The sequence below is a fragment of the Aegilops tauschii genome, chromosome 2 (assembly GCF_002575655.3).
Source record: "Aegilops tauschii subsp. strangulata cultivar AL8/78 chromosome 2, Aet v6.0, whole genome shotgun sequence".
Lineage (NCBI taxonomy): Eukaryota > Viridiplantae > Streptophyta > Magnoliopsida > Poales > Poaceae > Aegilops > Aegilops tauschii.
This window is the reverse complement of record NC_053036.3, coordinates 18348155-18374873: the sequence shown is the minus strand read 5'-3', so window position 1 is coordinate 18374873 and position 26719 is coordinate 18348155. Positions and strand designations below refer to the sequence as shown.

The 26719-nt window shown below is 46.6% G+C and overlaps 2 protein-coding genes across 3 annotated transcripts; both read right to left on the bottom strand.

The window, feature by feature from the left end:
* Window positions 1-2150: 2150 nt before the first annotated feature.
* Window positions 2151-7364, bottom strand: LOC109733300 (uncharacterized). 2 transcript variants are annotated; one of them, XM_073507730.1, is made up of 8 exons: window positions 7102-7364; window positions 6494-6919; window positions 5400-5958; window positions 4979-5317; window positions 4267-4948; window positions 3951-4144; window positions 3438-3673; window positions 2151-3358 (listed from the first exon to the last, which is right to left on the bottom strand). In XM_073507730.1, exons 2-8 carry the CDS (start codon window positions 6671-6673, stop codon window positions 2468-2470), a joined length of 3081 nt encoding a protein of 1026 aa, XP_073363831.1. In that variant the 5' UTR covers window positions 6674-6919; window positions 7102-7364; the 3' UTR covers window positions 2151-2467. The 2 variants fall into 2 exon arrangements, with proteins under 2 accessions (XP_073363831.1, XP_045088424.2); XM_045232489.2 differs by having other exon boundaries at window positions 4267-5317.
* A 2212-nt stretch (window positions 7365-9576) lies between these two features.
* LOC109733341 (protein GOS9) lies at window positions 9577-10592 on the bottom strand. Its single transcript, XM_020292538.3, has 2 exons — window positions 10304-10592; window positions 9577-10145 (listed from the first exon to the last, which is right to left on the bottom strand). The coding sequence occupies exons 1-2, from the start codon at window positions 10532-10534 to the stop codon at window positions 9903-9905; spliced, it is 474 nt and encodes a 157-aa protein (XP_020148127.1). The 5' UTR covers window positions 10535-10592; the 3' UTR covers window positions 9577-9902.
* Between the last annotated feature and the right edge of the window lie 16127 nt (window positions 10593-26719).

Sequence of the window (26719 nt, the reverse complement as noted above, 5' to 3'; positions counted from 1 at the left end):
CACACTATGTCCATCAACTCGTTATTTTCAGAATTTCTTTTAACTTGTAGCATCTCATTTTTAACGTTTGGTGCACAGGTTGCATACAAAGTCTGAGTGGGCAAGATAGGTCCTCAATAAACTGCTATGCTAGGATGGAAATCATGTCGATTACAACACAACTACTAGCCAAACACTTTTATTAAAATGTATTAAAATAAATAAGTGAAAAGAAAGAGACAATTTACTAAAAAAATACCAGGAAAGAAAATTTATAATGTATATATAAAAAACAAATAACAGCTGTAAAAAGGTAGGCCTTACCACGTCATAGTCCTCAATACTCTAGTATTGTCTTTATTCGGTTTATATATTTTTAAAAACTATAATTCAAAAATTTTAATGTGAAAAATGAACTTTCCACGTGCCAAAACCCCGCTTAAAGTTTTCTGAATTTCTTGATTGGAAATTACTATGTCATCATTTTTAAATCTGGAAGTAAGTTTTCGAATTTTATAGTTCGAACACAACACTTTTTATTGTTAGTATTTCTTATTCTATTTTTTGCAATTCGTGTGCTTTGAAATTTAAGTTTGATTTTTCTTTGCATAGTTTCAAACATGTAGGATAAGAAGTAGAGATAAAAAAGGTCACTTAGCATAAGCAACGAGGGGTGTCTCATCTGAATTTTGTCCCTAGCAATATTTAAAATAATTAACATTTTAAGCTCTAGATGATAATTACACCTATTTGACAGAGTTCCTTTCTATAAAGACTCGTTTTCTCTTAACTAGATGAACTAGCCATCATATTGATAGTTAGAATATCATCTGCAAAATATTTGCACTAATTTGGGTGGAATGGATAGAACTAAGCTGAACAATTTGAACTATTTTCCTAGAATTCTCTTGCATACTTTCAAGTACTCCAACTGATATAAACTTCAAGCTGACTTTTTTAAGATCAAGTGACCGACAACATTGTCTAACCATCTCACATTTCAAATCACAAAATGCAGGGCGTCTAACATACAATTCAGCACCTTCCTGTGCCATGTTCCAATCTCAACGGGATGTTGTTATGTGAGCGTCTCTGCAAGACATGTTTGAATTTCTTTGGGTAATGTAAAGAATTTGTGGTGGCCTTATACTCACACTACTTGGAACCGGCCGATCCACGGGGGGGGGGGGGGGGGGGGGGGGGGGGGGGGTGTGGGTGTGTAGAGTTTGAAAATGGGACCTTTAGTACCGGTTGGTGCCACGAACCGATGGCACCAACCGGTACTAAAGGTCCCATTTGAACCGGGACTAATGCCTGTACGGTGCCCTAGCCGCTCGAACCGGGACTAATGCTCACATTAGTCCCGGTTCGTAATGCAACCGGGATTAATGCTCTTTTCTGGCCGAACCAAAGCCCTGTTTTCTACTAGTGTAATAAGCTTGGTACAAGACACACTGTTATAGCTCATTCTCTTGCGTCTCCATTACAAGAACGTTGGATTGTTGCCAAGTACTCCATCCGTAAAGAAATATAAGAGCATTTAGATCATTAAGTAGTGATCTAAATGCTGTTATATTTCTTTATAGAGGGAGTAACTATCTAATCTCTAAATACATAGTATCTCTACTCTATAATTCTCTGGAAAGATATCCAACCCTTAGATATTCTTGTAATATCTCCTTGGTTCTCCCCCACAAAAAAAATATCTCCTTGCTTCTCTAGAACATTACAGCTAATTTCTCGACATTTTTAGAATACTCAAATTGTGCATTGTTCATTTCTCAATGGCAGGTAATAAATCTGCAGAGTTTGCACCGGTGAAAAGCTGAACTTTAGCTCGATCATACACAACTCCAGATATATAGTGCAAATCAATCTTACAAGAAAGCATGTACTGTATATAGGAAAATCATAATTTAGGGTTTTTTGGCGCAGTTGACCGGTTGGAAACAGAGAATTACTTATATAGCTGTATCTGGTCTCCTAGAGAATCGCTATGGAATCAAAGATCTTCAGCAGTGTGATTTTTTGCTATGCAGAGGTTGTATTTTGTATCCTCTTGATGCCACATTATGAGTCAATAAAAACACCCTTTATCGGAAAAAAAAGCAATGTGATTTTTTGACATGTGTGTATCTTATGCTGGAAAAGGGTGCAAAGCACCCTAGAAAAAAAAGACACCCGGTCGCATGTATAATTAGTTGGCGAAGACTAAGTAAAAGTACAGAAGGTAAGATTACAAGCAGTCAATTGACCTGACCTACCATCCACATCCCCTTAACTACCCTACCTACGCTGGGATCTCATCCCATCGCTCTAACAACAGTGTGATGTGAAATGCAGAATGATACATACATACAGACAGACATATATACATACATAGCAGAGGTCAAGGCTGCTCCTCCTTTCCTTCATGTGTATGCTCTTGCCATCCATGAGGTACCTTGCCATGATCATGATTGATGTAGCTAGCCTAGAAAGCTAGGTGTTAGTCAGAATCAGAGCTGGAGCTGCTGTCCGGCTTTGCCCTCCGGCCTTGGATCGCGGGCTTGAGAGCTTGCCGAGGGTCGCGGAAGGATTGCTGTGACTGGGACGGCTGCTTGCCCCCTTTCGCCGGTGCTGCCGCTGCCGCCGGTTTCTTGTTGGCAGCGGCTGCTTTGGCGGCCAAAGCAGCCGCGTCTTTCACCTCCTTGCACACCTTCTCCAGTATCACCAGGAAGTCGCGCACGACGACGAACAGGCGCAGGCCCTCGTCCTTCCCCTTGCTGCCGTGGAAGTAGTCCACGGTGGAGCGCACCATCAAGCGGAGCTTCTTCTCCTCCTCCAGCAGGCGGGTCACCTGCGCCTGGGAGTTCTCTACGAACTGGGCCAACTTGCGTTGGAACCCGCTCTCCTCCTCCAAGCTCTTAATGCCCGTGTTCAAGAACTCGTTCGCCTTCACCAGCCTGTGCCCGAGGCTCGCTACCGCGATGGTAAGCGCGTCCGCGTCGAGGATCGCTGCCTTGCGGACATTCTGGAGGTCGTCAGACAGGCCGGACACCATTTCGAGGCCAAGCTGCTTGTAGTGCTCCGTGTCGTCGCCGACATCCTCGGAGAGATCATCGGTGCCGCCGCTCACGCTGGAGACACTGCTGTTCTGCTCCTTGGCCGCCCGCGCGGCACGGACACCCTCCGAGCGGATGATCTCCTGGACGACGAAATGCAGCAGCGTCGTCTTGCCATCGAGCCCCTTGACATCAGCCAGCTTCAGGAGGGTGTCCAGTTTGAACGCCTGTGCTCCCCCTCGAAAGGTGCCATCATTCATTCGGTTGCCAGTTTTAAGTACAGCCTCCAGTAGCTTCTTGAAAAGACGGCTGTGCCTAAGCTCGTCGCAGGCAACCTGATTGACTAGTAAATCTTAATCAGTGCATATATTGGTCAGTAGAATGAGGCATCTGCTAAATCTTAGCTTAATTTACCTCTAGGGTTTTGAATGACTGCTCCACACTTGTAGCTTCTTCCGTCAAACTGGCCATCAAAAGCAAAGTCTCCAAGCGCTGGAAAATGTATGGGATGTCAATGATGGTCTTCAAGAATTGCTCCGCTTGACCAAGTTGACTCATTTCTCCAGTGTACAGCCGAAGCCGTAGCTCCTCATCACTGGTTGGGGTCCACCGTAGCAAGGTTGTTATCAAATCGGCTGGGAGATCATGCCCTGCATGCAATTACCAAAGGGAACAAACATGCCCAACTATTTATTGGTCCCAGCTTACCACAGAACAAAATTCAAGAGTTTATATTGTAAAGTGCAGTGCTTGACTCAAACAAGAGATCCATCCATGTATTTGTCACCTCCTCACCATGCATATGGAGCACAGTTCATGTATCCAAGAGATAGTCGATTTTAGACAGGAGAACAAAACACAAACTGGGCACTGCAATGTGCTTGTGGAGGGCAACTTTTAAAGTAAAAACACAATGTGTCGCTTTACCTTCTGTAACTGCAGTATGCACGTCTTGAGCTGTAACACTGAGTGCCTTCAGTGATATTGATAAATTCTGTGCCTTCTTAGCATCTAGGATCCTAACGACTTGAGGAGCTTCCTTTGCTGGCTCTTTTTTGCTATCATTACTTTTGTCAACAGGTTTGCAACCAAAAAGAGATTCGATCATCTCCTCATTAAACCTACAAATGAATTAGTACGATTGAAGAGTTAATCGCAACAGCAAGTAAGAAGTTGAGTGAGATATAAAACAACATCAGCAGCATAAGCAGAAGTAATAACAAAAGAGGATCGGCTCGCTTACTGGAAGGATCCTGCTTTAATTTGATCCCACACCATTGCTTGATCTGTTGCAGTAACTTTATCCCAGAAGAAGGGCTTCAACTTTGTTTTCGAAGAGTCTGCAACAGGAGCTGCAGCTCCTGGCTTCTTAAGCGGCGGAGGTCCTTTTCTTGGACCACCGGGCATTGCTGGTGGCGGAGGTCCCCCCGGTCCACCACCTTTTAGAGGTGGAGGTGGAGGTCCAGGTCCTGCTCCAGCCCTTGCACCAGGAGGTGCTGGTGGCCCTGGAGGAGGAGGCCCGCCCGGCTTTGGAGGTGGTGCGGGTGCACCTGGCGCAGGTGGTGGTGCGGGTGCACCTGGTGCAGGCGGTGGTGGGGCGGGTGCACCTGGTGCAGGCGGTGGGGCGGGTGCACCTGGTGCAGGCGGTGGTGGGGCGGGTGCACCTGGTGCAGGCGGTGGTGGGGCGGGTGCACCTGGTGCGGGCGGTGGTGGTGCGGGTGCACCTGGTGCAGGCGGTGGTGGTGCGGGTGCACCTGGTGCAGGCGGTGGTGGTGCGGGTGCACCTGGTGCAGGCGGTGGTGCTGGTGCACCTGGTGGCGGTGGTGGTGCTGGTGCACCTGGTGGTGGTGGTGGTGCTGCTGCTGGTGCACCTGGTGGTGGTGGTGCTGGTGCACCTGGTGCACCTGGTGGTGGTGCTGGTGCACCTGGTGCACCTGGTGCTGGTTCTGGTGCACCTGGAACTAGAGGAGGAGGTGGTGGTGCTGGTGCACCTGGAAGTGGAGGAGGAGGTGGCGGAGGTGGACCTGCAGAAGAAACTGCAGCCTTCTCGGGTTTGGCCGTCGGCTGTCCAGCGATGGTCGTTACTTCGTATGAAGCAAACCTGCTGTGTCTCTCCATTAGTTCTGCCTTCATTGATGCTGCTCCTACTGACTTCAGTTTCGTGGCTGGTTTTTCAACATTCAACCTCATCACTGGCACTGTAAATTCAGGCTGCTGTTTCTCAGATGCACTGTTTGTCAATCCTCCCAGCCTACTGACATCGATCTGGGTGGCGGAATCCTTACGGGAAGAACCTGATGCACGCAAAGGAATAAATACAAGTAAATGACATGTAACATAATGAATGGAAACTAAACAAAACTGAGCTAACACCACCTGTTAGTTCACCACCCCCCACTAGATCATACGGTGATGCTGGCTCTTCGTCACACATCCCACACAAGCTACCGACAAGGGCCACCAATGCTACACAAGCCACTGCACCAATGACAGCAGTGGATGAACCCGAGTCATCATCCTTGCGCTTCTTTCCCAAAGAAATTTTTATGCTAACGGCTAGCGGACGATCCTCTGCTTCGGAAGAGAAAAGACCCCTGATTGCTTGTTTTGCTGGCGGTGACAAAGAATAATGTGATGTTGAAGCTCCTTCAAGAAGGTATCTTATTTTTGATGCAAAAGACAGTTTGAAATTATTGGAATGTGGCAATAAGCTTCCTGCCTCCTCCTCAGCATCTTCCTCCTGTGTATGCCCAGAGCCATGTGGCGAAGGAAAATTATGCTTGCTTAAGCAGTCCAGAATAGTATCAGCAACTTCTGGAGACATATAAGTGCTCATTCCTTCCTTGGTGCTGAGTGCAAGGGTGTGATGGGACTGGTTTTTAACATCTTGAAGGATTATCCTATCTAGACTACAGTTGAGCCATAATTGTTCCACCTGAGTGTAATGCAATGTACGAGAAATAACAGTTAGTTAAAATGTGGATATTGTACTTTAACTTACAACATGAATCATATAGTCAGCACTTGATGGTTCTTGAGAAGGCGGGTGTTTCTCATTTATAAGAAGGATATATAGCTAACATTCCTAGAAGTTGGCAGGGTACACATATAGAAGTAATTAACAATTAGATAGGGGGGAAAAACTACCAGGCTGAAAAGGTGTGATGGCAAAAACACTACTAAGGAGAAAAAAAATAGTAACAGGATGAGAGAGTGATGGTCATGATGCTACTGATCAGTTCTTGTCATTTTCACCTGGTCTAATGAGCATGGACGAAAGACGTAAGACATTTCTAAAATGCCTCGGAAATCTGCCATATACCAATGTAACAAAGTTAAAAAGCCACAGCATTGCGCTTTTCTTACCAGAGCGCACGCTTAAGCGCATTTAAGCTAGGCATTTTACTACCGAGCCTAGGCGCGCCTTTTGTTAACTATGCAATGCAAGACAGAATAACTCCAATTCTTACCAATTCGTCACCTATTCGGCTCGGGGGAGACGGCTGGGGAGGCGGCGGCGGCGGCCAAAACAAGTTCTTCCTGATGGCGGCGACGAGCAGCAGCCCGCCGCGGTCCGTTGGCGTGAGCAGCAGGAGGGAAATGAGGCATGCGCTGAGGAGCCATTTCAATCTGCTCCTCGGCCACCTCATCCTATATGATCTGCTTGCTTGCCTAATCGACCCCTAATTCCTCGCCCAGCCGGCCATTGCTCCCCGGTGGGGATCGGCACCTCAAGAACACCGAAGGACCGAGCACCGATTCTTCCTCGCTTGATTCTCCTCCCCAAATCGCTGGTCTTGGGACCAAAACTTGTGGAGGTGATTTGCCCAACCAAATTTGACAGGCTGATGCCCGCGCTAGGGGTTGCCACCTGTTGATGTTGGATCTGGGTGCCTCTGCATTCGGATTGAGCCACGGAAAAGGGGAGAAAATTAGAAACTTTTGGCAAGAAGAGGACGAACCCAATAATAATGATTAAAAAAATCCAAAAAATCTAAAGGGATCTGCGGTTCGTCGATCGAACCATGCGGCGGGAAAGGAATTCGGATGGATGGGGGGAAGAAGGGGGGAGAGAAACCTCCGGTTGTCGGCGGCCCGGACCGAATCTCGCCGGAGGAAAACGATGAGCCGCCACCAATCCACCAGCCTGGGCACCGCATGATACGGCGGACGGGAAACGAAAAAAAGATGAAAGGGGAGCAATCTCCCGTCCCTTGTTGCCTCATAGCGATCTATTTTTGGGGGAATGCTTTGGTGTGAGATGGGGGTGGAAGAAGAGAGGCCGCCCTTGAGGCTAGGAGGGAGGGGAGCAGCCATTGCTCGACCACAGTCTGATTCTCGTGCTTGGTTCTGCAATTTAGGCACAGCCTGAGTCACGGGATATGTTTCCCAAAGATTACATGAAAATTGTACTACTTCCTACAGTATATTCTCTCTAAGACGTTTTACTGCTTTCTTTTTTTGCCCGAACAGATCCATAAAAATGCCCCCCCCCCCCCCCCCCCCCCCTCAAAAAAAAAAAAAATGGCCCGGCCTGTAAAATTTATACAGGGGGCTCGTATATTTTCCCCTCCACCGCTCTATTTACCGAACATCGGCCGATCTAGAGTTCATATCCTTCATTTTTCACACCTGCCTCCGCCGCAATCCCCACTACTCAGGCGTGCAATCCCACTTCTCTGACGGCCGATTCCGTGCGCATGCACCCATTTCTCGCAAATCAATGGCCGGTGGAGGTCGCGGGCGTGGGGCCGCGGCAGATCACCGGCTCACTGCCGACAGCTCTAGTCAGCTCGTCGTCGAGCCGTGGCGCTCGAAGCAGGCTGGTGAGCGCGGCGCCCTCTCCCGCATCGGTGGCCGGGGCGCGTGGGGGCGCTTCCTCGAGCTCAGCGACCAACTTTAGCCAACTACCAATAGGCTCCGCAACGAGGAGCTCGAGCTCGATGCCACGAAGGATGCGACAGCGGCCGGTGAAGAGGGCGCCGCCGAACGGCTCGAGGCGACGTAGGAGGAGTACCAGCTCGCCAACATTCTCTGCTGGTCGGCGACCGAGTACTACCTCAGCGTCAAGCCATGAACTAGTTCTAGATTTAGTTTGATCTACTATGTGTTTATGATTGCATGTTTGAATGTATGAACTCCGGTCATGAACTATCGTGGCGCGAACTAAGTTTTAAATATGCAATATGGTTTTTAGTGGATCTATTCTTAGTTGCGGAGACAGAAAGAAAGGATCAAGGGGCCGAGTGCTGCCAAAACAGACCAGGGAGGGCCAAACCATATAAAAATATGATTTGAGCAGCAAATAATCACTAAATTTACATTGTTTATCAACAAATTGGCAATAAATCTCTGATGTTAGGGAGGGCCAGGGCCCTTGCTGGTCCCCTGTCTCCGTCACTGTCTATTCTGCCATGCCATCTGCGGTACCGTAAATTCGTTTTATAGGATTCCTTAAATGAAATTTACGGTATAGAGTTTTACAGGATCGGCTAGAGTTACTCGGTACTTTCCCACCATCTGAGTTGCACACCGACATGCGCTTCAACAACGACAACGATGCACCGCCGCCTGTAATAGCTAACCTGTAATTTCGTGTGTTCGCGAAAAACAAAAATAAAATCTGAAATTTCGTGAGAGCGGTTGTTCTCTATGGACCCGGACACCTCGCTCGTCTGCACGGGAGACGGCGAGTTATGCGCCCTGGAGATGGACGGGCCGCGTGCTTCGTCTCGCCAATTTGCTCTCTCCTACCGTGTCCGCAAGCAGTTCACCTAATTTGTGTTGTCGCTCGCGGCAAGCTAATTTGTTGAAGATTCTGCACAGCTCAACCAGCTCAAGCAGTTTCACATAAATATTTTGGAACATTAATTTTGTTTTTTTCTCACACCTTCACAAACGTAATTTCATCATGAAAATGTGCATGCACGTAGACAAAACATAAATGTTTCTTGCAAAAACAATTCAGATTGTTTTACTATTTTTGTTTGAATTTTACTGTTCATCCGGGATCACTCTGGAACTCGGGATCACATACTCCACGTCTTCTGTTTTTACCTATTCTCAAATGGAATATAAAAACTTGTCGTGGTGCTATATCTTCTCTTGTTCTTGCCAGTCATCCATCCTTGTTCTTGCACGTCCTCTCCTCTAGTTTTTGGCGGATCGGTTGGTAAACTAAAAAAAAATTGTACACAAGGAATTCTTACAACATTTGGGGCCGGGATGCACTACGTCAGAATTTTCAAACATTGTATCCGGACTTTGTTGAAAAATTCAAAGAACTGCTATGGCTTCACATCACAGAACTTTCTAACAAGTTGTCCGGTCGTATAGTTAACTAACTGAAGAACGTTAGTAACTATGAATTAATTACTATGTTGGCGGAGCTCATAGAGCTGGCTGTGTGTTTTAGTTCTGTTGGTCATGGTTACTTGTTTGCTTTCTATAAAAAGCGGGGCAGAAATGCCATTTCTGTAAAAGCTTAAAATTGCAGAGGAGAAAGATAATCCATATGCGGGTCCAAGATTAAATCTGCGTCTCGCAAGCAGGGTTTCATGTTGTTCGGAAATTACTTAAATTTGAAACTTACTATTACATGCTTGACCAACACAATAAACATCACCAGCAAAACATTAAACAGCAAGGGACCAATCACTAACACCAACATTAACATTAACGCACGGAGAGCAACCTGCCAGTCGGGGTAGCTAGCGTGCTGCCGCCTTATTGAACAACGAGGTACACGCACACACGCACACACGCACACACACACACACGCACACACGCACACACGCACACACACACAAAGTAACCTTCTGGCTAGTCTTGGTAGCTAGCGAACCGAATCATATGTAGATCATACATATGATGGGTCAATCAGATCTTGAGATAAGCACCAATGGCGCTGAGGTAGTCGTCGGCTTGGGCGCAGAAGGCGACGATAGAGCCGTTCATGAGAGGGATGCGGAAATGGGTGTCGGCTCCAGCTTTCGGCCTCACTTTTCCGAACGGGCCATGGTGCTTCTGGGCGTCGGTGGTGCGGAAGGTGAGCGAGGTGATGTATCCATCGTAAGTGTAGCCGGAGAGCTCGGTGATACGCACGTTTGTCAAGTGGATAGTCTGCACGTACGCATAATCACAAGAAATAACAGACGGTTAAACATGGATTGAGAAATTATTACTCATTTACCAAGAGTAAGTTATCATCGAGAAGATGTAATAATCCAACCTGCTAATATGCACAGTATATATATTTTGTTTTGACGTGGAGGGAGTACCTTGCTCTTCTGGCCAGGAAGCGGGGTGCCCCATGGACCTGCTTTGTTCATATGGTTTTTGCTGTCCACGAAGGTGAAGGATATGGCGTTGATGATCCCTTCGTGGCCCGACGTGCTCCAAATCTCCAAGCTCCTAAGGCTTGACGGCGCAGAGCTCGTCAATTCGGCGATGTCGTAGACATCACCATTTGACCCACCAAACATCCCAACCTTCACCCCATATGTCGACATCGGCCGCTTGTTTTGAGAGAGAACGGTCGCTAGTCTTTGATGGAAAGGCTATGGCTGCTTGCTTGTTTTCTGCTCCGGAACCAAGATGCCGGACGTTATTTATAGATAGAATTCAATAGGCCGGGTTGTTCAAGTCAATGCCTTATCATGGCGTACCTACGTACTGTACCCATATGCAACCACTAGCTGCATGTCATTGATTCATTTCATACACGAAATTTCCTACTCCACTTGCTTCTTTCAGAGGTTCGTTCGTGGTGCTTCACTTCTGCTACTAGGGACCCCCTTTTGCATTAATCCGCTAGTGCCCCTATTTTCACTGCAATTTCTAGGCCTAACTCTTCCGAGACCCCGAACCAGCAGATCTTAAGATTGACGAAGTTGTTAGACCATTAGTAGAAAAATGGCCATTTGTCCCGATTCGTAAGGCCCATTTGTCCCGGTTGGGGAACCGGGACTAAAGGGTCGGTACTAAAGCCCTAAACCTTTAGTCCCGGTTCTTACACCAACCGGGACAGATGAGCCTCCACGTGGCCGCTGCGGCGAGCCCAGGCAGGAGGGCCTTTGGTCCCGGTTGGTAGCACCAACCGGGACCAAAAGGCATCCACGCGTTAGCAGCTGGCAGGAGCTGAGGTTTTTTTTGAAAGGGGGTGGTTTAGGGGGTTTTGGGGGGTTAATTTAGGGTGTTAGCTAGCTAATAGAGAGAAGTGTCCTCTTTTATCTCCGTGCTTGGTTTACCAATGCTACTGCTATGCCTAAACATGGCTTAGATTGAAGTGAAGGCAACATGTGGTGCATGTCGAAAGTAATACTAATCCTAACTTGATCAAGTTAGGATTAGTAGTACTTTCGACATGCACCACATGTTGCCTTCACTTCAATCCAATCCATGTTCATTTCACCCACTGATATATAATAACTCTTCATGCTCGCATCATGCATCATCATAATAACAAGTCCTACTAATCATCATCATACAACTTCTACTCGTTATTAATAACAAGTCATACGATCATCATCCTCATAGTCATCGAACCAACCCAACTTAATTGTTCTTAGCACATGCTCATCAGTATTAGGTAGGACCTAAATACCCTCTTTAAGGTAAAATAACATAAAACAATATAGGCCCTGACTCTCCATTATGGAGAATGAAGATCATCCTGTCTCCAATTCTTACGCTTCGCTTCCTTTTGCTTCCAAGAACCTCCTTATGATTGTCCATACATTTTTTCCATTCTTTGATTAGCATGTGTTCACCGGTTTTAGAAATCCGGTATGGACAGGTCAGATTCGTAGGATGACCTGACTGTATGTTCAAAACATCAAGGCGACCATTCTGATACATCAAACGAGGCACACAATTCATCGGGATTCTCTGTTGAAAAAGATAGTAATAACTTCGTAGTTAGCAATGATGTACTAGTTTTAGAAGTATGCAAAAGATGCACGGATGTCGTAATAGTAAAAAAACTTACCAGGGTATCTCCATAGAAGTTACCGTGGTTCAACACGTGCACTAGTGGCACGTATTGACCATAATTTGGAGGAGTATCATAATAGGTATTGTAATTCTCAAGGTCAGTACAAAATGCGATCAGATGATTTTTCTCCTGATAAGTTAATTCGGAGCCATCGGTGTAGTGGGTTTTGTCTACCATCTTCCGCACATTGTTTGAAGAATGAAAATAAGCTGCCAATGGAAATAAGCTGTCAACTATTTTGAAATAAACAATATAAATTAGCTAATAACTATGTTTGAGAAACTCACATAGCGGTAGAATTGGAAGCGTATCAACAAGGACCCAAATGTCCATATTGTCTTGCTCGATGTCAGGATCACCAAGATCCATGGTGACAAGCATATCCTCATAAAAACCATACATCTTGCAAAGTGCTTCCCAATTTGGGCAACCAAAATGGGTTACGCTATGAGAATTGTACAAATTTATTTTAAAATCGATACCATGATGGGTCCTTAGGTGAATTTTCTTTGTTTCGAAACTTTCATGGTCTTCAAAACCCATCCTCTCCAAGACATAGCGTCTTGCATGGCATGGGATAAGCTAGCCGAATTGTAAAAGATGAAAATTACACATTGAAATAGTTGAAGTCGTGCTTAATTACGAAAAAAAACACTTGTCGTCGTTGCGTACCGTTTCAACATCGAAGGTTTCCTGGAGCTTAATGCTGAAGCGCCGATCTTCGTCCAGGTGAGGGCACCTATCACACAGACCTCGGTCGTCGTTGCACCAGGAGCACTCCCCCGGGAGACTTTCGTCGTCCGAGTACGACATTTCCTATGTTCATAATTCAAAGATTAAACTTGTACAATTAAATATATGTACTATAAAAACTAAATTAGAACATTATTATTCATCACGGGTTGACTATCGGTCTGTCGAGTCTTTTCTTGAAAACTCTCAGCTCACGTGGTGTATATATTTGACCGTCGGTGATGGTAGCTCCTTCTTTCGTTCCCGAGTGCATTATACCAAATTGTCTAGCTAGCACACGGGAACGAAGGAGAAGCTACCCCACGACAACAGTCGGGATTCTTCGTCCTCTGATCATATATGGTGGAGACTCTCCTTCACTGATTCCGCTCTGACATTTGCGACCGTCGGTGATGGTAGCTCCTTCTTTCATTCTCGAGTGCATTACACCAAATTGTCTAGCACACGGGAACGAAGGAGAAGCTACCCCCACGACAACAGTCGGGATTCTTCGTCCTCTCATATATGGTGGAGACTCGACAGAATTAACGTCAACCCGAAATATCGTTTAATTATCTTTCTAAAAAAGGACATATCAAGCGCCTGAAAATTGCCGGAACGGAAATATACATGTTTTTATCTACATCATATGAGCATTCAAACTTGATGGCCATTACATTTCAATGGTTGAAAATATGAGCAAAAACATTCAAAATATCTTATAGGACTCATATTGACATGGAGATTTGGCTGGCCTCACCTCAAGGTCGGAGGGGGGTCGGTGACGGGGACGACGGCGGGGATGATGGAGGGGGCTCCTAGATTTCTGCAAAAACAAAAACCCTATAAGCTATCAACTAATCAAATGCATACACCTTGCATAGTGCTCTCCAATTTTAGCATTAAAAGTAGGAGTAGTTTTCCAATTAGAGCATTCAATAAGCAAAACCAAATCGTAAAATAAATTAGTATTCAAATTAGCATGCATTCAATAAGCAAAACTAGATCATCTCTCGCATCCGTACATCATCGAATATTATCACTAATACACCTCGAATAGTATCATACATATAGCATCGCTAATACAGCTAGAACCGTAGCACCCGACGGGTATCGGCGCGGGCGGTGGACACCCAAAGAGAAGGAACCATCACAGGATCATAGCTCCAGTGAGATCCCTAAAGAACCTCCCAGGTATTGGAGAACCTACCCTCCAACGCAACCATGTAGCGACGGACGTGCTCGTCCTCCTCGCTGACACGGTGACGTACCACCTCCACGGTGTACGGAAGCCTCAGCACCGTCACTGGCCCATGCGACCGCCACCAAACAAGGTTCGGGTCAACGATGGGCTGCTCCTCACTAAGCTACGCCCCCCGGAAGGTAGCACCTCCCAATACCAGCCCGGCGGAGCCCAGTCCCGGACATGGCCCCTCTGATCAAGCAGGCCTCCTCCGCCGAGTCGACGACGAGGATGCGGGATAGGCATCGTCGACGTCGATGCGGGAATAATTGCTTTAACTAAAAAAATAAACTAGTTCTATTAATTTTTTACTAAAAATAAACTACTTCTATAGTAAAATAAATTAGTTTTATTAAATCAATTAGTTCAACTACTAAGCACTTACTATAAATAAAATAAAGTAGTACTTACTATAAATAAACTACTTCTATAGTAAAATAAAGTAGTTTTATTAAATCAACTAGTTCAGCTACTAAGCACTTACTATAAATAAAATAAAGTAGTACTTACTAAAAATAAACTACTTTAACTAGCTAGTTCTATTATTTTTCTAACTAATTCTATTAAACACTTACTAAAAAATATCTAATTCAACTAATCTAAAATGCACACTAACCTAACATCTAATGCACTAACCTAAATCAGAGAATGTTCCAATAAAGTAGTATTGCTTGGTTTTTAAAGAAATGTTCTAATAGAAAATTTAGTCAAAAAGTAAAGGTTTTGCCTAATGCATTCTTCATACAGAAAATTGTTACTCTGTAATTTAATAATTTACTATTGCGTGACTATACATAATTACCAGTATATATACATGGAAAAAATACATATATGAAAAAAATGAAAAAAAGAGAGCTGGGGCGGCGGCGGCTCACAGCGGGGCCGGCCGGCGAGGGCGACGGCGGGGGCGGCGAGGGCGGGCGACACGAGCGACGGTGACGGCGTGCGGGGGCGCGCGGGGGCAGGGGCACGGGCGACGGCGACGTACGGCGTGCGGGGGCAGGGGCACGGGCGACGACGACGGCGTGGGCGGCGGACGGCGTCGGCGTGGGCTCCGGGGCGGGGGCGACGGCGACGGCGTCCGGCTTCCTGGCCGCGTCGAGGAGGTCCGCACGCGCGTCGTCGGGGCAACTGCTAGATGAAATGTGAAATTTTCTAAGTGTTTGCTATATATACATGAAGCATTGGTCCCGGTTCGTGGCATCAACCGGGACCAATGCCCCCTTTAGTCCCGGTTGGTGCCACCAACCGTGACCAAAGGTCTCTTTTCAGCAGCCCAAAGGGCGGGAAACAGAGACCTTTGGTCCCGGTTGATGGCACCAACCGGGACCAAAGGGGGGCATTGGTCCCGGTTGGTGCTACGAACCGGTACCAATGCCACCCATTAGTCCCGGTTGGTGCCACCAACCGGGACCAAAGGTCGTGTGCTGGAACTGGCGCGGTGCGGTGCGATGTTTAGTTCCACCTTGCTAGCCGAGAGGGGCTTGGAGTGGTTTATAAGCCCTGCCGAGCCGACCACTTCGAGCTCCTCACTACTGCAGGCTTACGGGCCTAAATCCACTCTCTATGCCTGTGGGCCTACTGGGCCTACTGCGGGCCTGCATCCTGGCCCCACTAGCGGGTTTCTAGTCGTATGCAGGCCGTGGTGGCCCAGTAGGTGGCACTTTTTTTTAATTTTTCCATTTTTTTGCTTTCTTTTTTGTTTTATTTATTTTATTTTGTTTCTACTTACAGCAAAATACTTACTAGTTTTTCAGTTATTCTTTTTAGTTTTAGGTAATAAAAATTATAAACTTTCTGTTAGTGCCATTAATTTTCCAATTTGAATTATTTGAAATTTGTGTGAATCACTAGTTTGTGATTAACTTTACTATAAAAATAGATTTTGGAGTGATTCCTTTTCCTGCTATTTAATATTACTGTGTTTTATCATTATATTCAAAAAACGTTTTTGTTATTTTAGTTTCTAACAAAAGAAATCTTTATGATAATTCTTTTTGCTATTAAAATTTCTAACAAAAAAAGTTCTTTATGAAAATTCTTTTTGCTTTTAATGTTTTGAACAGAAAATACTTTGATAATTTTAGTTGCATAAATTTTAGTTTATTATTTTTGCTATTAGAGTTTCATAACAGTTTTCTTGTTCATTCTTTTTTATATTAGTTCATTCTTTGAGCTAAATGACCATGAAATTGAAAAGCACTACAAATGATCTCTGAAAAGGTTGAAAGTTGGCATGGTATCATCATTTCACGCACCTAGCATGTGCTAAAAAGTTGAGAGGGTTACGGCAAAAACTGGATGCACTTCGTGTACAAAACGGACAATCTCTTTCGAAGTATCAGGGTTTCGGACGAAAACTCATTTGTTACAAAGGGATTTCATTTTTTTGAACTTATTTGAACTCCAGACTCTTTGTGTGTTCAAAATGCACCATTCAAAGCCACATCAACAATTTTCAACCCTTTCTGACTTCATTTGTTATTTTTAGTGCATTTACTGTTTTTTTGAGCTAAATGACCCTGAAATTGAAAAGCACTACAGATGAACTCTGAAAAGGTTGAAAGTTGGCATGGTATCATCATTTCACCCAAATAGCATGTGCTAAAAAGTTGAGAGGGTTATGGCAAAAACTGGATGCACTTCGTGTACAAAACGGACAATCTCTTTCGAAGTATCAGGGTTTCATACGGAAACTCGTCTGTTACATAGATATTCTAGATCAAAGGCATCATCATAATAGTTGTGGAGAGAAAGTCTTCACTTTTTCTTCGCTTCTGTCCTTTGCTTATTGCGCCGTAACCATGCATAATCTTCATCGTTTAACAGGGTGCTTGGGTCAGCCTTGACTTTGAAGGGAGGAATTTCATGAAACTTTTCATAATCTTCGGACATGTCTGTCTTGCCCTCCACTCCCGCGATATGTCTTTTTCTGAAAGAACTATGTGGCACTTTGGCTCATCGTATGATGTGTTCGCTTCCTTATCTTTTCTTTTTCTCGGTTTGGTAGACATGTCCTTGACATAGAAAACCTGCGCCACATCATTGGCTAGGACGAACGGTTCGTCTGTGTACCCAAGATTGTTCAGATCCACTGTTGTCATTCCGTACTGTGGGTCTACCTGTACCCCGCCTCCTGACAGATTGACCCATTTGCACTTAAACAAAGGGACCTTAAAATCATGTCCGTAGTCAAGTTCCCATATGTCCACTATGTAACCATAATATGTGTCCTTTACCCTCTTGGTTACTGCATCAAAGAGGACACCGCTATTTTGGTTGGTGCTCTTTTCATCTTGGGCGATCGTGTAAAATGTATTCCCATTTATCTCGTATCCTTTGTAAGTCAATACAGTCGAAGATGGTCCCCTGGACAACGAGTACAGCTCATCACAAACAGTGTTGTCACCTCTGAGATGTGTTTCCAACCAACTGCCGAAAGTCCTGATGTGTTCACATGTAATCCAGTCGTCACACCGCTCCGGGTGTTTGGAGTGCAGACTGTTCTTGTGTTCATCGACATATGGGATCACCAAGGTAGAGTTCTGTAGAACTGTGTAGTGTGCTTCAGACCAAGAATGCCCGTCCCTGCATATTATTGAGTCCCCTCCAAGCGTGCCTTTTCCAGTCAGTCCCCCCTCATACCGCGATTTAGGGAGACGAATCTTATTAAGGCCAGGAATGAACTCAACACAAAATCCAATGACATCCTCTGTTTGATGGCCCATGGAGATGCTTCCTTCTGGCCTAGCGCGGTTACAGACATATTTCTTTAGGACTCCCATGAACCTCTCAAAGGGGAACATATTGTGTAGAAATACAGGGCCCAGAATGACAATCTCGTCGACTAGATGAACTAGGACGTGCGTCATGATATTGAAGAAGGATGGTGGGAACACCAGCTCGAAACTGACAAGACATTGTGCCACATCACTCCTTAGCCTTGGTATGATTTCTGGATCGATCACCTTCTGAGAGATTGCATTGAGGAATGCACATAGCTTCACAATGGCTAATCGGACGTTTTCCGGTAGAAGCCCCCTCAATGCAACCGGAAGCAGTTGCGTCATAATCACGTGGCAGTCATGAGACTTTAGGTTCTGGAACTTTTTCTCTGGCATATTTATTATTCCCTTTATATTCGACGAGAAGCCAGACAGGACCTTCATACTGAGCAGGCATTCAAAGAAGATTTCCTTCTCTTCTTTGGTAAGAGCGTAGCTGGCAGGACCTTCATACTGCTTTGGAGGCATGCCATCTTTTTCGTGCAAATGTTGCAGGTCCTCCCGTGCCTCCGGTGTATCTTTTGTCATCCCATACACGCCCAAGAAGCCTAGCAGGTTCACACAAAGGTTCTTCGTCACGTGCATCACGTCGATTGAAGAGCGGACCTCTAGGTCTTTCCAGTAGGGTAGGTCCCAAAATATAGATTTCTTCTTCCACATGGGTGCGCGTCCCTCAGCGTCATTCGGAACAGATAGTCTGCCGGGACCCTTTCCAAAGATCGCGTGTAAATCATTGACCATAGCGAGTACGTGATCACCGGTACGCATGGCAGGATTCTTCCGGTGATCTGCCTCGCCTTTGAAATTCTTGCCTTTCTTTCTACATTGATGGTTGGCCGGAAGAAATCGACGATGGCCCAGGTACACATTCTTCCCGCATTTGTCCAGATATATACTTTCGGTGTCAGCTAAACAGTGCGTGCATGCGTGGTATCCCTTGTTTGTCTGTCCTGAAAGGTTACTAAGAGCAGGCCAATCGTTGATGGTTACAAACAGCAACGCGTGCTGGTCAAACTCCTCCTGTTTGTGCTCATCCCACACACGTACACCTTTTCCAATCCACAGCTGTAAAAGTTCTTCAACTAATGGCCTTAGGTACACATCAATGTCGTTGCCGGGTTGCTTAGGGCCTTGGATGAGAACTGGCATCATAATGAACTTCCGCTTCATGCACATCCAAGGAGGAAGGTTGTACATACATAGAGTCACGGTCCAGGTGCTGTGATTGCTGCTCTGCTCCCCGAAAGGATTAATACCATCCGCGCTTAAACCAAACCATACGTTCCTTGGGTCACCTGCAAACTCAGCCCGGTACTTTCTCTCGATGTTTCTCCACTGCGACCCGTCAGCGGGTGCTCTCAACTTCCCTTCTTTCTTACGGTACTCACTGTGCCATCGCATCAACTTAGCATGCTCTTTGTTTCTGAACAGTCGTTTCAACCGTGGTATTATAGGAGCATACTGAGGGAGTCCTGGACTAAGGGGTCCTCGGGCGTCTGGCCTGTTAGCCATGGGCCGGACTGATGGGCTGCGAAGACATGAAGACCGAAGACTGCGCCGTGTCCGGATGGGACTCTCCTTGGCGTGGAAGGCAAGCTTGGCGTCCGGATATGTAGATTCCTTTCTTTGTAACCGACCTTGTGTAACCCTAGATCTCCCCGGTGTCTATATAAACCAGAGGACTTAGTCCGGAAAAGGGAGAGACTCATTACCTTAGTCATACAGGCTAGGCTTCTAGGGTTTAACCATTACGATCTCGTGGTAGATCAACTCTTGTAACACTCATATTCATCAAGATCAATCAAGTAGGAAGTAGGGTATTACCTCCATAGAGAGGGCCCGAACCTGGGTAAACATCGTGTCCCCTGTCTCCTATTACCATCGGACTTAGACGCACAGTTCGGGATCCCCTACGCGAGATCCGCCGGTTTTGACACCGACATTGGTGCTTTCATTGAGAGTTCCACTGTGTTGTCCCCAAAAGGTTCGATGGCCCCTTCAATCATTAACAATGACGCTGTCCAAGGAGAAACCTTCCTCCCCAGACAGATCTTCGTGTTCGACGGCTTCGCACTGCGGGCCAACTCATTTGGCCACCTGGAGCAGATCGATAGCTACGCCCCTGGCCATCAAGTCAGATTTGGGAGCTTGAATTACGTTGAGGACATCCGTGGAGATTTGATCTTCGCCGGATTCGAGACCGCGGCGATCGCTCCTGGTCACCTTGACGAACATGACCTAAATCTGTCGTCAGACCACATCCAGGAGATAGCTCCTGTGACCCCTCTGGCCTAAGATCCAGAGCACACTGCGGCATCCCAGGATCGGAGGCTCGACCGCACCACGGAGGCCGCAGATTCCACGCCGTTGGAGCCGCACATGGACTTAACCTCACACAATATCTGTGTCACCGGAATTCCGCACTCGTCTCTGGTTATAAGTTCCGAACCAGGTGAACCCGCGGACGCCGAACTTGATCATTTATCGATCTTCGAATTCAGCGCCGCAGACATCTTCCAACACTCGCCCTTGGGCGATGTGCTCAATTCGTTGAGAAATCTGTCCTTGGCGGGGGACTCACAGCCGAATTATGTCCGGTTCGAACTGGAGGCTGATGATGAAGGAGAATTTTGCTTCCCACCCACCACCCACTTCATAGCCACTGTCGAAGACTTAACCGACGCGCTTGACTATGACTCCGAAGACATCGACGGTATGGACGACGATGCCGGAGACGAGGAGGCCCAAAACCCGCCGTTCACTGGACGATGGACGACCACTTCCTCATATGACGTCTACATGGTAGATACGCCAAAAAATAATAGTGGCGATGACAAAGAAAACCCAGAAAAGGAGGACCCTCCTAAAACATAGCCAAAGCGCCGGCGTCAGCGGCGCCGCTCTAAATCCTGCCGCAACAGGGACAACAACACTGGCACAGGAGATGACAACACTCTGGATGGTGCCGAAGACACAGAAGAACCCAATGAATAAACTGCCGAACAAGACAATCGAGAATCAGGGCATGCCAGCCCTGACGAACAGGCCATAGAAGAAGACTCAGAGGACGGTAGTTACCGTCCGCCCTCCGAGGAGGAGGTGAGCCTCGGCAACGAAGACTTCATCGTGCCCGAGGAGCCCCTGGAGCAGGATCGCTTTAAACTTCAGCTAATAGCCACTGCGAGGAGCCTGAAAAAGAAGCAGCAGCAGCTTCAAGCTGATCAAGACCTGCTCAATGACAGATGGACCGATGTCCTGGCAGCCAAGGAATACAGACTTAAACGCCCAGCCAAAAGTTACCCAAAGCGCAGATTACTACCTCAGTTCGACGATGAGGCGCCAGATCCCGCACCAGCATCACGCAACGCGGCTGATCGGCCACCGCGCGGTCGGGATAAAATTGCAACCCGAGCTGAAAACCAGACTGTCCCACCTCACCTTAAAGGCAGGGATAAGACAGCTCGGGACTATACATATGACCTTCGTCAAGACCTGGACAGTAGAGCAGGACATACAAGATCAATCTACGGATCGCGAGGACGTGCATTGACACACGATGACGGCTACCTATTTGGACGTGATAAACCCAATCACGCCCGGGCCGAATGCCGCAGACGGAGTCCATCAGAGCTACGACGCGATGTGGCCCTCTTTGCTTCACTGACGAAGTAATGGATCATGAATTCCCAGAAGGGTTCAAACCCGTAAACATCGAATCATACGATGGAACAACCGATCCCGTGGTATGGATCGAGGATTTTATTCTCCACATCCACATGGCCCGCAGGGATGATCTTCACGCCATCAAATACCTCCCACTAAAACTAAAAAGGCCAGCCCGACACTGGTTAAACAGCCTGCCCGAGAATTCTATTGGCAGCTGGGAGGACCTGGAAGAGGACTTTCTCGACAACTTCCAAGGTACATATGTTCGGCCGCCAGATGCCGATGACTTAAGCCACATAGTTCAATAGCCCGGGGAGTCAGTCAGGAAGTTCTGGACTAGGTTCCTAACTAAAAAGAACCAGATCGTCGACTGCCCGGATGCCGAAGCCTTAGAAGCCTTTAAACATAGCATCCACGACGAATGGCTTGCCCGCCACCTCGGCCAAGAAAAGCCAAAATCTATGGCAGCATTCACGGCACTCATGACCCGCTTTTGCGCGGGTGAGGATAGTTGGTTGGCTCGCAGCAAAAACACAGCCAGCGAGGCAGGCCCCTCCGAGGCTAAGAATAACAACGACAATATCCAACGTAATAGACACAAACGCTGAAGCAATGGTGATAATACCGACGACACTACAGTTAACGCCGGATTCAGTGGCTCCAAGTCCAACTAGCGGAAGAAACCATACAAGAGAAACAATCAGGGACCATCCAGCCTTGACCGCATACTCGATCGCCCGTGCCAGATACATGGCACCCCAGAAAAACCAGCCAATCATACCAACAGATCTTGTTGGGTTTTTAAACAGGCCGGCAAATTAAATGCCGAGAACAGGGAAAAGGGATCACAAAGCGAGGACGACAACGAGGAGCCCCGGCAACTGAACACAGGGGGACAGAAGAAGTTTCCCCCTCAAGTGAAAACAGTAAACATGATATATGTTACACACATCCCCAAAAGGGAGCGCAAACGCGCACTAAGGGACGTCTATGCGATAGAGCCAGTCGCTCCCAAGTTCAATCCATGGTCATCATGCCCGATCACTTTTGATCGTCGGGATCATCCGACCAGTATCCGGCATGGTGGATCAGCCACACTAGTCCTGGACCCAATCATTGATGGGTTCCACCTAACGAGAGTCCTCATGGACGGTGGTAGCAGCCTCAATCTGCTCTATCAAGACAAGGTGCGCAAAATGGGCATTAATCTATCAAGGATCAAGCCAACGAAGACTACCTTCAAGGGAGTCATACCAGGTGTAGAGGCCCGCTGTACGGGCTCAATCACACTAGAGGTTGTCTTGGGATCCCCCGACAACTTCCGAAGCGAGGAGTTAATCTTCGACATCGTCCCATTCCGCAGCTGTTATCACGCATTGCTCGGACGGACGGCGTTCGCTCGGTTCAACGCGGTGCCGCGCTATGCTTATCTTAAGCTTAAGATGCCTGGTCCACGCGGCGTCATAACGGTCAACGGAAACACAGAACGCTCCCTCCGTACAGAGGAGCACACCGCCACCCTAGCAGCAGAAGTACAGAGCGGCCTTCTCAAACAGAACCTTAATCCGGCTGCCGAGCCCCTGGATATCGTAAAGAGGGTCCGGACTGAAGGAAATATGCCCTAGAGGCAATAATAAAGTTATTATTTATTTCCTTATATCATGATAAATGTTTATTATTCATGCTAGAATTGTATTAACCGGAAACATGATACATGTGTGAATACATAGACAAACAGAGTGTCACTAGTATGCCTCTACTTGACTAGCTCGTTAATCAAAGATGGTTATGTTTCCTAGCCATAGACAAAGAGTTGTCATTTGATTAACAGGGTCACATCATTAGGAGAATGATGTGATTGACTTGACCAATTCCGTTAGCTTAGCACTCGATCGTTTAGTAAGTTTCTATTGCTTTCTTCATGACTTATACATGTTCCTATGACTATGAGATTATGCAACTTCCGTTTACCGGAGGAACACTTTGTGTGCTACCAAACGTCACAACGTAATTGGGTGATTATAAAGGTGCTCTACAAGTGTCTCCGAAGGTACTTGTTGGGTTCGCGAATTTCGAGATTAGGATTTGTCACTCCGATTGTCAGAGAGGTATCTCTGGGCCCACTCGGTAATGCACATCACTTAAGCCTTGCAAGCATTGCAACTAATGAGTTAGTTGTGGGATGATGTATTATAGAACGAGTAAAGAGACTTGCCAGTAACGAGATTGAACTAGGTATTGAGATACCGACGATCGAATCTCGGGCAAGTAACATACCGATGATAAAGGGAACAACGTATGTTGTTATGCGCTCTGACCGATAAAGATCTTCGTAGAATATGTGGGAGCCAATATGAGCATCTAGGTTCCGCTATTGGTTATTGACCGGAGACGTGTCTCGGTCATGTCTACATAGTTCTCGAACCCGTAGGGTCCGCACGCTTAAAGTTTCGATGACAATTATATTACGAGTTTATATATTTTGATGTACCGAAGGTTGTTCGGAATCCCGGATGTGATCACGGACATAACGAGGAGTCTCGAAATGGTCGAGACATGAAGATTGATATATTAGACGACTATATTCGGACACCGGAATGGTTCCGGGGTTATCAGATATATACCGGAGTACCGGGGGTTACCGGAACCCTCCGGGGGATTAATGGGCCTACATGGGCCTTAGTGGAGAAGAGGAGGGGCGGCCAGGGCAGGCCGCGCGCCCCCTGCCCCTCTAGTTCGAATTGGACAAGGAGGGGGGGGGGCGGCGCCCCCCTTTCCTTCTTCTCCTCCTCCTCTTCCCCCTTCTCCTAATCCAACAAGGAAGGGAGGGAGTCCTACTCCGGGTGGGAGTAGGACTCCTCCTGGCGCGCCCCTCTCCTGGCCGGCCGCCTCTCCCCCCTTGCTCCTTTATATACGGGGGCTGGGGGGCACCCCAAAGACAACAATTGATCTGTTGATCTTTTAGCCGTGTGCGGTGCCCCCCTCCACCATAGTCCACCTCGATAATACTGTAGCGGTGCTTAGGCGAAGCCCTGCGTCAGTAGAACATCATCATCGTCACCACACCGTCGTGCTGACGAAACTCTCCCTCAACACTCGGCTGGATCGAGTTCGAGGGACGTCACCGGGTTGAACGTGTGCTGAACTCGGAGGTGCCGTGCGTTCAGCACTTGATCGGTCGGATCGTGAAGACGTACGACTACATCAACCGCGTTGTGCTAACGCTTCCGCTTTCGGTCTACGAGGGTACGTGGACAACACTCTCCCCTCTCATTGCTATGCATCACCATGATCTTGCGTGTCCGTAGGAATTTTTTTGAAATTACTACGTTCCCCAACAGTGGCACCCGAGCCAGGTTTTATGCGTAGATGTTATATGCACGAGAAGAACACAAGTGAGTTGTGGGCGATATAAGTCATACTGCTGACCAGCATTTCATACTTTGGTCGGCGGTATTGTTGGATGAAGCGGCCCGGACCGACGTTACGCATACGCTTACGCGAGACTGGTTTTACCGCCGTGCTATGCACATAGGTGACTAGCGGGTGTCAGTTTCTCCAACTTTAGTTGAACCGAGTGTGGCTACGCTCGGTCCTTGCGAAGGTTAAAACAGCACCAACTTGACAAACTATCGTTGTGGTTTTGATGCGTAGGTAAGAACGGTTCTTTATTGCAACAACAAAGTAGAGGACGTCTAACTTGTTTTTGCAGGGCAGGTTGTGATGTGATATGGTCAAGGCATGATGCTATATTTTATTGTATGAGATGATCATGTTTTGTAACCGAGTTATCGGCAACTGGCAGGAGCCATATGGTTGTCGCTTTATTGTATGCAATGTAATCGCCCTGTAATGCTTTACTTTATCACTAAGCGGTAGCGATAGTCGTACAAACATAAGATTGGCGAGACGACAACGATGCTACGATGGAGATCAAGGTGTCGCGCCGGTGACGATGGTGATCATGACGGTGCTTCGGAGATGGAGATCGCAAGCACACGATGATGATGGCCATATCATATCACTTATATTGATTGCATGTGATGTTTATCTTTTATGCATCTCATCTTGCTTTGATTGACGGTAGCATTATAAGATGATCCCTCACTAAATTATCAAAGTATAAGTGTTCTCCCTGAGTATGCACCGTTGCGAAACTTCTTCGTGCTGAGACACCACGTGATGATCAGGTGTGATAGGCTCTACATTCAAATACAACGGGTGCAAAACAGTTGCACACGCGGAATACTCAGGTTAAACTTGACGAGCCTAGCATATAACAGATATGGCCTCGGAACACGGAGACCAAAAGGACGAGCGTGAATCATATAGTAGATATGATCAACATAGTGATGTTCACCATTGAAACTACTCCATCTCACGTGATGATCGGACATGGCTTAGTTGATTTGGATCACGTGATCACTTAGAGGATTAGAGGGATGTCTATCTAAGTGGGAGTTCTTAAGTAATATGATTAATTGAACTTAAATTTATCATGAACTTAGTCCTGATAGTATTTGCATATCTATGTAGTAGATCAATAGCTCGCGTTTAGCTCCCCTGTTTTATTTTTGATATGTTCCTAGAGAAAACTAAGTTGAAAGATGTTAGTGGCAATGATGCGGATTGGATCCGTGATCTGAGGATTATCCTCATTGCTGCACAGAAGAATTATGTCCTTAATGCACCGCTAGGTGACAGACCGATTGCAGGAGCAGACGCAGACGTTATGGACGTTTGGCAAGCTCGATATGATGACTACTTGATAGTTTAGTGCAGCATGCTTTATGGCTTAGAATCGGGGCTTCAAAGACGTTTTGAACGCCACGGAGCATATGAGATGTTCCAAGAGTTGAAATTAGTATTTCAAACTCATGCCCATGTAGAAAGATATGAGACCTTTGACAAGTACTTTGCCTACAAGATGGAGGAGAATTGCTCAGCTAGTGAGCATGTGCTCAGTATATCTGAGTACTACAATCACTTGAATCAAGTGGGAGTTAATCTTCCAGATAAGATAGTGATTGACAGAGTTCTCTAGTCACTATCACCAAGTTACTAGAACTTCGTGATGAACTATAATATGCAAGGGATAACGGAAACGATTCCCAAGCTCTTCGTGATGCTGAAATCGACGAAGGTAGAAATCAAGAAAAGCATCAAGTGTTGATGGTTGACAAGACCACTAGTTTCAAGAAAAGGGCAAAGGGAAGAAGGGGAACTTCAAGAAGAACGGCAAGCAAGTTGCTGCTCAAGTGAAGAAGCCCAAGTC

Coding starts and splice junctions, on each gene's coding strand:
- LOC109733300 (XM_045232489.2), bottom strand. CDS start 6,673: ATGAGGTGGCCGAGGAGCAGATTGAAATGGCTCCTCAGCGCATGCCTC. Junction 5,959..6,493: donor GCCGAATAGGTGACGAATTG/GTAAGAATTGGA, acceptor CATTACACTCAG/GTGGAACAATTATGGCTCAA. Junction 4,145..4,266: donor ATTAAAGCAGGATCCTTCCA/GTAAGCGAGCCG, acceptor ATTCATTTGTAG/GTTTAATGAGGAGATGATCG.
- LOC109733341 (XM_020292538.3), bottom strand. CDS start 10,534: ATGTCGACATATGGGGTGAAGGTTGGGATGTTTGGTGGGTCAAATGGT. Junction 10,146..10,303: donor TTCCTGGCCAGAAGAGCAAG/GTACTCCCTCCA, acceptor GCGTACGTGCAG/ACTATCCACTTGACAAACGT.